The 15,136-nt window shown below is 39.6% G+C and overlaps 1 protein-coding gene across 1 annotated transcript in view; it reads right to left on the bottom strand.

Annotated features, from left to right (window-relative positions):
• Nucleotides 1–15,136, bottom strand: part of LOC138663402 (oocyte zinc finger protein XlCOF6-like) — an 85,213-nt gene that overhangs the window by 54,125 nt on the left and 15,952 nt on the right. The window contains exon 8 of the mRNA XM_069749587.1: nucleotides 5,818–6,713. Coding sequence (XP_069605688.1) covers nucleotides 5,818–6,713 — 896 coding nt within the window. The remainder of the gene's footprint in view (nucleotides 1–5,817; nucleotides 6,714–15,136) is intronic.

Raw genomic sequence — 15,136 nt, 5'->3', positions numbered from 1 at the left:
CTATGTCATCCACCACCTCGTATTCCACATCTGCACCCTGCTCCTCCTCCTGACTTTCTGGCAATTGTGTCTCACCATCGCCTTCGTATGACCCGGGCTTGTCAAAGCTTTGGGCATCAGTACATGCAATCTCATCTGTCCCCACTTCAAGTTAATCGGCAGAGAGTTCTGAATCTTGAAATGGAAAACTGAACAGCTTTTCAGAGTGTCCAAGTGTGGGATCAGTTGTCTTAGGGCACTCGGCATAGTGGGAGGAAGGAGGATCAGGGTGAGGAATATCCTGGCCACACTCATGGCTACTCAGTCTTGACTGTGTGGAAGACATGGTGGTGGTGGCTAAGTGACTGGAAACATTATCCCCTATCCAACCAACTGTTTCACACTGCTCTGGCTTCAATAGTGGTGTGCTGCGGTCACCTAGAATCTGGGACAGGAAGGTTGAGTGAGAAGATGTGGGTCTTTGTTGTTGCCCACTTTCACCTTGGCCACAGCCTTGTCCTCTGCATGCACCATCATCATCACATCCAATTCCCCACCCCTTGCCTTGCCCATTTTAAATGGACTACTGCACTATTTCAAATGCTCAACACAAATATATTTATTAGCAGCGAAATAATATCTGATCAGTATGCCTGCAAATCTACGATTTTTAAAACCCAAACACCAGGCAGGCCTCAGCCTGATATAACAGACTGTATTCAATTTTGGGGGCTTTTTTGTGAAGTAAATTTATGCAAAATAGTGCTGTATAGAATTAGAGTATCAGACAGCACCAAAGGGGTATACCAGCCTACAATGACAAAACTTGGAGCACACAGATATATGACGGCTGTCACGTAAATACCACACTGGCAAATGTGGCCTTTTTATATATTTTGAAGCAAAATAGTGCTGTATAGAATTAGAGTCTCAGACAGCAAAAGAAGGGGTCCACTGGCCTACAATGACCAAACTTGGAGCACGCAGATATATGAGGGATGTCATGGAAATATCACACTGGCAAAAATGTGGCCTGTTTTTTTAAATGCAAAATAGTGCTGTGTTGAATTAGAGTATCAGACAGCAAAAAAAAAGGGGTCCACCAGCCTACAATGACCAAACTTGAAGCACGCAGATATATGCGGGCTGTCACGGAAATACCACACTGGCAAATATGTGGCCTTTTTATATATTTTGAAGCAAAATAGTGCTGTGTAGAATTACAGTATCAGACAGCAAAAAAAGGGGTCCACCAGCCTTCAATGACCAAACTTGGACCACGCAGATATATGCGGGCTTTTACGGAAATACCACACTGTCAAATAAGTGGCCTTTTTATATTTTTTAAGCTAAATAGTGCTGTATAGAATTAGAGTACCAGACAGCAAAAAAAGGGGTCCACCGGCCTACAATGACCAAACTTGGAGCACGCAGATATATGAGGGCTGTCACGGAAATACCACAGTGGCAAATATGTGGCCTTTTTTATAATTTTGGAAGCTAAATAGTGATGTATAGAATTACAGTATCAGGCAGCAAAAAAAGGGGTCCACCGGCCTACAATGACCAAACTTGGAGCACGCAGATATATGAGGGCTGTCACGGAAATACCACAGTGGCAAATATGTGGCCTTTTTTATAATTTTGGAAGCTAAATAGTGATGTATAGAATTACAGTATCAGGCAGCAAAAAAAGGGGTACACCGGCCTACAATGACCAAACTTGGAGCACGCAGATATATGCGGGCTGTCACTGAAATACCACACTGCCAAATATGTGGCCTTTTTGTAATTTTGGAAGCTAAATAGTGCTGTATAGAATGATTGGTTGTATCACCATTTATTACCCAGCACCTGCCTCCCAGTCCTTGCTGGACAACAGTGCTAATCCGCTAGTGTTCTGGCTTGTTGACGTGTTATCTTTCTGTGTATGACATTGTGCAGTTCTGAGATCTCTAGTTCTGCCAGTTTTGTTTTTGTTTTTCCATTCGTTTCTGTACCTTCCTCTATTTTCCTACTAGGAGGTTATCTGCGTTTGAAAATCCCTTCTAAAAAAACCGGGGCCCAAGTTTGTAGGACCCTTCATAGTGGTTCAGGTTGTCAATTCAGCTGCGGTGAGAGTGGACCTCCCCTCGTCCTGGAGAATTAATTCAGTTTTTTATGTATCTTTATTGAAGAGAGTTGACACACCAGATAAGGAGACGATGCTGATTGTTCCTCCAATTGATGAGGACGGCGAGTTTGAGATTTCACGCATTTTAGATGCTAGGTGGCACAGAGGAGGGTTGCAGTATCTCGTGTCTTGGAAGGGTTTCGGTCCCGAAGATAATTCCTGGGTGAAAGCTGAGGACGTCTCAGCCTCAAGGCGTAAGGTGTTTCACAGGAGATTTTGGAATAAGGCTCAGCCAAGAGGATCCGGTGGATCCTCGTAAAAGGGGAGGCACTGTTAGAATCTATTTCGTTTTGACCATCTGCCATCTTGTTGTGGTTTTTAGGCTGCCGGTCTTTTTCCTCTGGTGCTGGGTTTGTCCTAGGTCAGGTGATTGTATCACCCTTTATTACTCAGCACCTTCCTCCCAGTCCTTGCTGTACAACAGTGTTAATCCGCTAGTGTTCTGGCTTGGTGCCTTGTTAGCTTTCTGTGTTTGATAATGTGCAGTTCTTGGATTTCTAGTTCTGCCAGTTTTGTTTTTGTTTTTTTGTTCATTTCTGCAGCTTCCTCTATTATCCTACTACGAGGTTACCTGTTTTTGTTCTCAGTCCCTAGATCGTTCAGGGATACCCTACCCCCCTATCTGTAGGTTTTCGTTTGATTTTAGCTTAGGAAACGTCGGTGGGTCTATTCACAAGGAATAGTCGCCCACTCCATCGTAGAGTTTCAGCCTAGTCCCAGTACAGGGTCAGCTTTTCCCCCTGCTACCCTATTCCTGAGTTGCAGATCCGTAACAGGTATTATACAAAATTGGATATAGGAGGATTATGACAGCCTGATTAATAATGCCTTCAAACAAAACATCTTAAATAAAAAATAAAAATGATTTTTGACGAATATACACCCAAATAAGCCCTATTTTACCACCTACCAAAAGTTCATAAAGATCCATTGAATCCACCAGGGGGCCCAACTATATCAGGCATAGGATCATTGACTTGCTACTTGTCACACTACCATCTTTCTTGCTAGATGCTAGTCAACTCATTACAGGATGTAGGAATGTCATATGGGAGGAATACTGCATATTGATAACCATGGATATTACTGCACTCTACTGTAATATAGAACATGATTTTGGTATATAATCATTTGCACATTATTTAACAAAATAACTGATATGCCAGAAAAACAAAAGGAGTTTTTGTTGGATGGTCTAAAGTTTATTTTGGAGCATAACTTGTACACTTTTCAGGAACATCAGTATTTACAGTGGCTTGTTACAGTGATGGGGACTCGATTGGCACCAAGTCTCGCAAATCTTTTTATAGGGTGCTTTGAATCCTCATCGCCAATTTCCCAGCCACCATATTGCCATAACATAATATATTATAGTCGCTATATAGATGATTTGATCTTTTTTTGGAAGGGTGAAGAGAAGGAGGTACAAGAATTCATTAGCTCAATGGACATGAACCCCTGGGGGATCTCCTTCTCCGCAGTGTTAAACAATGAAAAATTAAACTTTTTGGACCTAGAAATTAGCCATCAAAACAAAAAAAACTTTTAAAAAAAAACTGATACTAACGGCTTTCTGGACTATTGCAGATCCCATTATCCAAAATGGAAACAAAATATTCCTTTTAGTCAGTTTCGCAGTATAACAAGGAACATTACTAGAGACAAAGATTATATAGAACAGTCTAAAATATTGTACAATAGATTTATGGACAAAAAAAATCCCTAAAAAACTTGTTATGGGGGCATACAAATCTAATTTGAAAAAAAGTCAGGAAGAATGCCGCAGCAGGAAAGAGGTTAATAAACATCAAGAAATAGAGAGTAAAGGGGAGGAAAATAATAGATAGTCGCGATATAACTTTATTACTGCCTTCAATAGTGACAACATCCAAATAAGAAATATGTTAATCAAATATTGGTATTTGCTAAAGGAAGATCCATTTTTTAAAAATTATATACCAGAAATACCTTTCGTAGGGGCCGTACGGTTAAGAGCATTATAGCACCAAGTAACATCAGAAAAACACCAAATGAGTGACAAAAAAGCAATAAATAAAGAGAAAAAATTATCTAAAATACATATAGATGTAAAACCAGGGGTGTATAAATGTGATTCTAGGTAATGCGGTAGTTGTAACATCATTGGACATAATAGCAGATCTATCACATCCAACAGCAGCGGTGAGACATAGGAAATCACACAAAATTTAACATGTGACAAAGACTATGTCATATATGTGATTACTTGTGCCTACGGCCTGCAATATGTGGGTCTCACAACACAATCCTTGCGGGCCCGCATGATTGGCCACAGGCACAATGCACAGTCTATCCAGACACCTATGTGTAAAACATAATAAATAATTCAATGTTATTGTCACCCCAGTTGAACAAATAACTCCAAATTGTTTAAACAGAATACAAAGGCTTAACCAGAAAGAATCCTTTTGGATCTTTCGATTAAGGACACTATATCCTTATGGGCTAAATGATGTGGTAGAAGGGATTTAATAAAAAGGACGAGAAGGGAGAAAGAAGGGAGGGGGTAAAAGGAGAAAAATAGAAAAATTCAAACATGTTTTTTTTTCTTCACCTCCCAAATAAGAGATAAATAATAAAGCGGTAATGAAGTTTTTGTATAGGACTTTTCATACCTTTTTGAAAATATCTGCTTTTAGAAAATATTTATATTCATACATATATACGACCTTATAAAGCGTAACATATTTTTTCCTTTTAAAAAAAGAAAATATTTTTTATTGAGATATGAAATATTTTCTTTATGAATTTCATATATGCCATTAGAAAAATGTTTTAAAAATATTTTTTGTTTTTAAAATTGGATTTTATTTGGATTAGTTTTTTTTAATGTTTATGTGTTTATGCGTTCAAAGCTCTGGATAAAGTTGGAGTGATATGGGTGTGTCTAGAAAGGGTTAAACCCTGGTATGGCACTCACCTAAAAAAGATATGCAATGACTTCCTTTATATATAAAATGCAAAAAGCAGTAATAGCTTATAATATCTGAAGAAGACTCACAAGAGTAGAAACATGTTGTATACTGTACTAATAAAAACTTGGTTTTGGAATATATCATCGTATCTCACCCACTGTGTTCCAGGAGCGCACGCGACCTGGAGAAGAACTACACATGCAGATATACAATCAGGTAGAGGTCTGGAACTGACAACTCAACTAAGTAGCTGAGAAATCACCTGGCATAGGGAACACCTGAAAGGAACTCAGCATCAGATTGGACAACTGAGCTGTCAGTCAATGCGCTAAAGACACACTTAACTAGGGAATCAGTGACATTCTGATGTTTACTAAAAGTTGATTTCCATGAAAAACACTTCCCACATTAATAACATGAAAAATGCTTCTCCTCTGTGTGGGTTCTCTGGTGCTTAACCAAATCTGACTTCTATATAAAATATTTCCCACAATCTGAAAAAGAAAAATGCTTCTAACCTGTGTGAGTTCGCTGGTGCTTAATCAAATCTGATTTCTGGACAAAACATTTCCCACATTCTGAACATGAAAAAGGCTTCTCCCCTGTGTGAGCTCTTTGGTGTAAAATAAGACTCCATTTCCAGTTAAAACATTTCCCACATTCTGAACAGGAAAAAGGCTTATCCCCTGTGTGAATTCTCTGGTGACTAACATGATCTGATTCCCGGTAAAAACATTTCCCACATTCTGAACATGAAAAAGGCTTCTCCCCTGTGTGATTACTCTGGTGCCTAACCAAATCTGATTTCTGTGTAAAACATTTCCCACATTCTGAACATGAAAAAGGCTTCTCCCCTGTGTGAATTCTCTGGTGCATAACAAAATTTGATTTCCGCGTAAAACATTTCCCACATTTTGAACAGGAAAAAGGCTTCTCCCCTGTGTGAGTTCTCTGGTGCTTAACTAAATCTGATTTCTGTGTAAAACATATCCCACATTCTGAACATGAAAAAGGCTTCTCCCCTGTGTGTTTCCTTTGGTGTATAACAAGATATGATTTCTGATTAAAACATTTCCCACATTCTGAACATGAAAAAAGCTTCTCCCCTGTGTGTGTTCTTTGGTGATTAACAAAATTTGATTTCTGGTTAAAACATTTCCCACATTCTGAACAGGAAAAAGGCTTATCCCCTGTGTGAATTCTCTGGTGACTAACATAATCTGATTTCCGGTAAAAACATTTCCCACATTCTGAACATGAAAAAGGCTTCTCCCCTGTGTGATTACTCTGATGCCTAACAAAATTTGATTTCCGTGTAAAACATTTCCCACATTCTGAACAGGAAAAAGGCTTCTCCCCTGTGTGAGTTCTCTGGTGCTTAACTAAATCTGATTTCTGTGTAAAAGATTTCCCACATTCTGAGCAGGAAAAAGGCTTCTCCCCTGTGTGAGTTCTCTGGTGCTTAACCAAATCTGATTTCTGGACAAAACATTTCCCACATTCTGAACATGAAAATGGCTTCTTCCCTGTGTGGCTTCTCTGGTGCATAACAAAATGTGATTTCTTTGAAGATGTCGGTTGTGCCTCTGATCTCCTGGTACAGTCACCTACGACGAATAAAACAAATTATTATATTTGAATGAAACATTTCTACTGAAACTGTCCATAAAAATGCCAGGTTATGTAAAAATATTGAATTATTCAGGAAGACAATGTCAATTCAGCCTAATAGACAAACACATAGGATGAATCAGTGGAGCGTGGTGTTCAACTGTTTGCTCATTCTGTCTCCCAAATATAGAATAAAAAGCCATCAAACAATGTTAGGTAGGTGAAAATAATACCAATAAAAAGATCTACTCATCTCACACAAAAACAACTCCCCACTTGGATCCATCATTTGTCAATGGAAAAACAGAGGCTTCACATTATTAGTGTCTCAAAGGCTCTTGAAAAGCCACATGTTTCTTTAAATCAATCCAGCAATATCCGCTCTCCCAAAGTCAAATCTTCCTCTTGCTTCTGAGTCTTGAAGTGTGCCGAAACCACATTTAGCATCCATGTTTATGGCACAATCTGGGCACTAAGTGTTGGGCAATAAAATGGCAAATGTTCAATTTTCACTCTCCAACATCCGCTGCGTTCTAATTTCCATAAAGTGCCTGTGGAGTCAAAATAGTCACTACTAGAGATTAATTCACTGAGACTTATAATTTCCAAAATGAAGTCACTTTATGGGGATTTCTACTACTCTGGTTTTCTGCCATTTTATCACATTAAGGGTTCTGCAAATGATGTGTCCTATCTTCTCTGGGACCTGCTCTTCAGTCACCAAGTGCCGCCTTATTCATTCTGGGTAGCACTGTGGCACGGTGGCGCAGTGGTTAGCACTGCAGCGCTGGAGTCCTGGGTTCAAACCCCACCAAGGACAACATTTGCAAAGAGTTTGTATGTTCTCTCCGTGTTTGCGTGGGTTTCTTCCAGGCACTCCGGTTTCCTCCCACATTCCAAAGACATACTGATAGGGAATTTAGATTGTGAGCCCCATCGGGGACAGTGATGATAATGTGTGCAAAAAGTAAAGCGCTGCGGAATAAGTTAGCGCTATATAAAAATAAAGATTATTTATTTATTATTCTGCAGGTGGTGCTGGTAAGGGAGAAGACATCGGAACCAGAAGCTCTGAGTGGCGCAGGCTCTGTCCAGTTACTAAGATTAGGGTATCTGAGGCCAGTAGTACCATCCAGTATAGTTGTATGGGTGTGTGCTGTCTACCTGCAGTAATCTGCTACCTGCTCCCACCAATTGTAAAGCACCACACCCTACTAAAACTCGAAGCATATTGCTGGAAGCTGTCAGATACAGCCTTGTTCTCCTCTGGTTCAGTCCTCTGTGCTCAACTCCCGTCTTGTGCATTTGTTTTCTGTTGTGACCTCGGCCCATTTACTGACTGCTTTTGTGTCTTCTGATTTTGTATTTTCTCTGCAATCCTTGTTTTCACCCAGCTATCTGACTATTGCCATATAACACCACAAAATAGCAGGTAACACTGAAGACACAAAAGAGAATAGTAAAACCAAAAACACTCAGTTTGAAAAAAATTGCAGTAATCCGCAAGTGCTAGTAAAAGATGTAAAAAACAGGGTATTTGGTTGATACGTTTTTTGCAAAAAATGTATACTAAGCTGCTCTACCAAACTTCACGGTATACCCTTATCAGAGCAGTCCTAACTAGTGTATGCAATCCCTATCTGATGTATTTAAAAACCTGATCATCTGTATATTACCTGTATGAACAGGGTTCAGAGAGGAAAAGTCCATGTGTGCATACAGAGTAGAACAGCTTATGTGCAGATAGCCCAGGAGGAGTGGTGGGTACCTCCCCAGTCTTGTAGACACAAGAGAACAATTATGGAAACAGGAACACATGGGCTACTTGCACAGTGAACAAGTCTGTAAGATCATGTTCACACACCACCAAGAAACCTGAAGACACAAAAGAGAATAGTAAAACCAAAAACACTCAGTTTGAAAAAAATTGCAGTAATCCGCAAGTGCTAGTAAAAGATGTAAAAAACAGGGTATTTGGTTGATACGTTTTTTGCAAAAAATGTATACTAAGCTGCTCTACCAAACTCCACGGTATACCCTTATCAGAGCAGTCCTAACTAGTGTATGCAATCCCTATCTGATGTATTTAAAAACCTGATCATCTGTATATTGCCTGTATGAACAGGGTTCAGAGAGGAAAAGTCCATGTGTGCATATAGAGTAGAACAGCTTATGTGCAGATAGCCCAGGAGGAGTGGTGGGTACCTCCCCAGTCTTGTAGACACAAGAGAACAATTATGGAAACAGGAACACATGGGCTACTTGCACAGTGAACAAGTCTGTAAGATCATGTTCACACACCACCAAGAAACCTGAAGACACAAAAGAGAATAGTAAAACCAAAAACACTCAGTTTGAAAAAAATTGCAGTTATCCGCAAGTGCTAGTAAAAGATGTAAAAAACAGGGTATTTGGTTGATACGTTTTTTGCAAAAAATGTATACTAAGCTGCTCTACCAAACTTCACGGTATACCCTTATCAGAGCAGTCCTAACTAGTGTATGCAATCCCTATCTGATGTATTTAAAAACCTGATCATCTGTATATTACCTGTATGAACAGGGTTCAGAGAGGAAAAGTCCATGTGTGCATACAGAGTAGAACAGCTTATGTGCAGATAGCCCAGGAGGAGTGGTGGGTACCTCCCCAGTCTTGTAGACACAAGAGAACAATTATGGAAACATGAACACATGGGCTACTTGCACAGTGAACAAGTCTGTAAGATCATGTTCACACACCACCAAGAAACCTGAAGACACAAAAGAGAATAGTAAAACCAAAAACACTCAGTTTGAAAAAAATTGCAGTAATCCGCAAGTGCTAGTAAAAGATGTAAAAAACAGGGTATTTGGTTGATACGCTTTTTGCAAAAAATGTATACTAAGCTGCTCTACCAAACTTCACGGTATACCCTTATCAGAGCAGTCCTAACTAGTGTATGCAATCCCTATCTGATGTATTTATTATTATTATTATTATTATTTATTATTATAGCGCCATTTATTCCATGGCGCTTTACATGTGAGGAGGGGTATACATAATAAAACAAGTACAATAATCTTGAAAAATACAAGTCACAACTGGTACAGGAGGAGAGAGGACCCTGCCCGCGAGGGCTCACAATCTACAAGGGATGGGTGAGGATACAGTAGGTGAGGGTAGAGCTGGCCGTGCAGCGGTTTAAAAACCTGATCATCTGTATATTACCTGTATGAACAGGGTTCAGAGAGGAAAAGTCCATGTGTGCATACAGAGTAGAACAGCTTATGTGCAGATAGCCCAGGAGGAGTGGTGGGTACCTCCCCAGTCTTGTAGACACAAGAGAACAATTATGGAAACAGGAACACATGGGCTACTTGCACAGTGAACAAGTCTGTAAGATCATGTTCACACACCACCAAGAAACCTGAAGACACAAAAGAGAATAAGGGTATACCGTGAAGTTTGGTAGAGCAGCTTAGTATACATTTTTTGCAAAAAACGTATCAACCAAATACCCTGTTTTTTACATCTTTTACTAGCACTTGCGGATTACTGCAATTTTTTTCAAACTGAGTGTTTTTGGTTTTACTATTCTCTGTTGTGTCTTCAGGTTTCTTGGTGGTGTGTGAACATGATCTTACAGACTTGTTCACTGTGCAAGTAGCCCATGTGTTCCTGTTTCCATAATTGTTCTCTTGTGTCTACAAGACTGGGGAGGTACCCACCACTCCTCCTGGGCTATCTGCACATAAGCTGTTCTACTCTGTATGCACACATGGACTTTTCCTCTCTGAACCCTGTTCATACAGGTAATATACAGATGATCAGGTTTTTAAATACATCAGATAGGGATTGCATACACTAGTTAGGACTGCTCTGATAAGGGTATACCGTGAAGTTTGGTAGAGCAGCTTAGTATACATTTTTTGCAAAAAACGTATCAACCAAATACCCTGTTTTTTACATCTTTTACTAGCACTTGCGGATTACTGCAATTTTTTTCAAACTGAGTGTTTTTGGTTTTACTATTCTCTTTTGTGTCTTCAGGTTTCTTGGTGGTGTGTGAACATGATCTTACAGACTTGTTCACTGTGCAAGTAGCCCATGTGTTCCTGTTTCCATAATTGTTCTCTTGTGTCTACAAGACTGGGGAGGTACCCACCACTCCTCCTGGGCTATCTGCACATAAGCTGTTCTACTCTATATGCACACATGGACTTTTCCTCTCTGAACCCTGTTCATACAGGTAATATACAGATGATCAGGTTTTTAAATACATCAGATAGGGATTGCATACACTAGTTTGGACTGCTCTGATAAGGGTATACCGTGAAGTTTGGTAGAGCAGCTTAGTATACATTTTTTGCAAAAAACGTATCAACCAAATACCCTGTTTTTTACATCTTTTACTAGCACTTGCGGATTACTGCAATTTTTTTCAAACTGAGTGTTTTTGGTTTTACTATTCTCTTTTGTGTCTTCAGGTTTCTTGGTGGTGTGTGAACATGATCTTACAGACTTGTTCACTGTGCAAGTAGCCCATGTGTTCCTGTTTCCATAATTGTTCTCTTGTGTCTACAAGACTGGGGAGGTACCCACCACTCCTCCTGGGCTATCTGCACATAAGCTGTTCTACTCTGTATGCACACATGGACTTTTCCTCTCTGAACCCTGTTCATACAGGTAATATACAGATGATCAGGTTTTTAAATACATCAGATAGGGATTGCATACACTAGTTAGGACTGCTCTGATAAGGGTATACCGTGAAGTTTGGTAGAGCAGCTTAGTATACATTTTTTGCAAAAAACGTATCAACCAAATACCCTGTTTTTTACATCTTTTACTAGCACTTGCGGATTACTGCAATTTTTTTCAAACTGAGTGTTTTTGGTTTTACTATTCTCTTTTGTGTCTTCAGGTTTCTTGGTGGTGTGTGAACATGATCTTACAGACTTGTTCACTGTGCAAGTAGCCCATGTGTTCCTGTTTCCATAATTGTTCTCTTGTGTCTACAAGACTGGGGAGGTACCCACCACTCCTCCTGGGCTATCTGCACATAAGCTGTTCTACTCTGTATGCACACATGGACTTTTCCTCTCTGAACCCTGTTCATACAGGTAATATACAGATGATCAGGTTTTTAAATACATCAGATAGGGATTGCATACACTAGTTAGGACTGCTCTGATAAGGGTATACCGTGAAGTTTGGTAGAGCAGCTTAGTATACATTTTTTGCAAAAAACGTATCAACCAAATACCCTGTTTTTTACATCTTTTACTAGCACTTGCGGATTACTGCAATTTTTTTCAAACTGAGTGTTTTTGGTTTTACTATTCTCTTTTGTGTCTTCAGGTTTCTTGGTGGTGTGTGAACATGATCTTACAGACTTGTTCACTGTGCAAGTAGCCCATGTGTTCCTGTTTCCATAATTGTTCTCTTGTGTCTACAAGACTGGGGAGGTACCCACCACTCCTCCTGGGCTATCTGCACATAAGCTGTTCTACTCTGTATGCACACATGGACTTTTCCTCTCTGAACCCTGTTCATACAGGTAATATACAGATGATCAGGTTTTTAAATACATCAGATAGGGATTGCATACACTAGTTAGGACTGCTCTGATAAGGGTATACCGTGAAGTTTGGTAGAGCAGCTTAGTATACATTTTTTGCAAAAAACGTATCAACCAAATACCCTGTTTTTTACATCTTTTACTAGCACTTGCGGATTACTGCAATTTTTTTCAAACTGAGTGTTTTTGGTTTTACTATTCTCTTTTGTGTCTTCAGGTTTCTTGGTGGTGTGTGAACATGATCTTACAGACTTGTTCACTGTGCAAGTAGCCCATGTGTTCCTGTTTCCATAATTGTTCTCTTGTGTCTACAAGACTGGGGAGGTACCCACCACTCCTCCTGGGCTATCTGCACATAAGCTGTTCTACTCTGTATGCACACATGGACTTTTCCTCTCTGAACCCTGTTCATACAGGTAATATACAGATGATCAGGTTTTTAAATACATCAGATAGGGATTGCATACACTAGTTAGGACTGCTCTGATAAGGGTATACCGTGAAGTTTGGTAGAGCAGCTTAGTATACATTTTTTGCAAAAAACGTATCAACCAAATACCCTGTTTTTTACATCTTTTACTAGCACTTGCGGATTACTGCAATTTTTTTCAAACTGAGTGTTTTTGGTTTTACTATTCTCTTTTGTGTCTTCAGGTTTCTTGGTGGTGTGTGAACATGATCTTACAGACTTGTTCACTGTGCAAGTAGCCCATGTGTTCCTGTTTCCATAATTGTTCTCTTGTGTCTACAAGACTGGGGAGGTACCCACCACTCCTCCTGGGCTATCTGCACATAAGCTGTTCTACTCTGTATGCACACATGGACTTTTCCTCTCTGAACCCTGTTCATACAGGTAATATACAGATGATCAGGTTTTTAAATACATCAGATAGGGATTGCATACACTAGTTAGGACTGCTCTGATAAGGGTATACCGTGAAGTTTGGTAGAGCAGCTTAGTATACATTTTTTGCAAAAAACGTATCAACCAAATACCCTGTTTTTTACATCTTTTACTAGCACTTGCGGATTACTGCAATTTTTTTCAAACTGAGTGTTTTTGGTTTTACTATTCTCTTTTGTGTCTTCAGGTTTCTTGGTGGTGTGTGAACATGATCTTACAGACTTGTTCACTGTGCAAGTAGCCCATGTGTTCCTGTTTCCATAATTGTTCTCTTGTGTCTACAAGACTGGGGAGGTACCCACCACTCCTCCTGGGCTATCTGCACATAAGCTGTTCTACTCTGTATGCACACATGGACTTTTCCTCTCTGAACCCTGTTCATACAGGTAATATACAGATGATCAGGTTTTTAAATACATCAGATAGGGATTGCATACACTAGTTAGGACTGCTCTGATAAGGGTATACCGTGAAGTTTGGTAGAGCAGCTTAGTATACATTTTTTATAAAAAACGTATCAACCAAATACCCTGTTTTTTACATCTTTTACTAGCACTTGCGGATTACTGCAATTTTTTTCAAACTGAGTGTTTTTGGTTTTACTATTCTCTTTTGTGTCTTCAGGTTTCTTGGTGGTGTGTGAACATGATCTTACAGACTTGTTCACTGTGCAAGTAGCCCATGTGTTCCTGTTTCCATAATTGTTCTCTTGTGTCTACAAGACTGGGGAGGTACCCACCACTCCTCCTGGGCTATCTGCACATAAGCTGTTCTACTCTGTATGCACACATGGACTTTTCCTCTCTGAACCCTGTTCATACAGGTAATATACAGATGATCAGGTTTTTAAATACATCAGATAGGGATTGCATACACTAGTTAGGACTGCTCTGATAAGGGTATACCGTGAAGTTTGGTAGAGCAGCTTAGTATACATTTTTTGCAAAAAACGTATCAACCAAATACCCTGTTTTTTACATCTTTTACTAGCACTTGCGGATTACTGCAATTTTTTTCAAACTGAGTGTTTTTGGTTTTACTATTCTCTTTTGTGTCTTCAGGTTTCTTGGTGGTGTGTGAACATGATCTTACAGACTTGTTCACTGTGCAAGTAGCCCATGTGTTCCTGTTTCCATAATTGTTCTCTTGTGTCTACAAGACTGGGGAGGTACCCACCACTCCTCCTGGGCTATCTGCACATAAGCTGTTCTACTCTGTATGCACACATGGACTTTTCCTCTCTGAACCCTGTTCATACAGGTAATATACAGATGATCAGGTTTTTAAATACATCAGATAGGGATTGCATACACTAGTTAGGACTGCTCTGATAAGGGTATACCGTGAAGTTTGGTAGAGCAGCTTAGTATACATTTTTTGCAAAAAACGTATCAACCAAATACCCTGTTTTTTACATCTTTTACTAGCACTTGCGGATTACTGCAATTTTTTTCAAACTGAGTGTTTTTGGTTTTACTATTCTCTTTTGTGTCTTCAGGTTTCTTGGTGGTGTGTGAACATGATCTTACAGACTTGTTCACTGTGCAAGTAGCCCATGTGTTCCTGTTTCCATAATTGTTCTCTTGTGTCTACAAGACTGGGGAGGTACCCACCACGCCTCCTGGGCTATCTGCACATAAGCTGTTCTACTCTGTATGCACACATGGACTTTTCCTCTCTGAACCCTGTTCATACAGGTAATATACAGATGATCAGGTTTTTAAATACATCAGATAGGGATTGCATACACTAGTTAGGACTGCTCTGATAAGGGTATACCGTGAAGTTTGGTAGAGCAGCTTAGTATACATTTTTTGCAAAAAACGTATCAACCAAATACCCTGTTTTTTACATCTTTTACTAGCACTTGCGGATTACTGCAATTTTTTTCAAACTGAGTGTTTTTGGTTTTACTATTCTCTTTTGTGTCTTCAGGTTTCTTGGTGGTGTGTGAA

Source organism: Ranitomeya imitator, chromosome 2 (assembly GCF_032444005.1).
Source record: "Ranitomeya imitator isolate aRanImi1 chromosome 2, aRanImi1.pri, whole genome shotgun sequence".
Taxonomy (NCBI): domain Eukaryota; kingdom Metazoa; phylum Chordata; class Amphibia; order Anura; family Dendrobatidae; genus Ranitomeya; species Ranitomeya imitator.
This window is presented reverse-complemented; position numbering and strand designations above follow the sequence as displayed.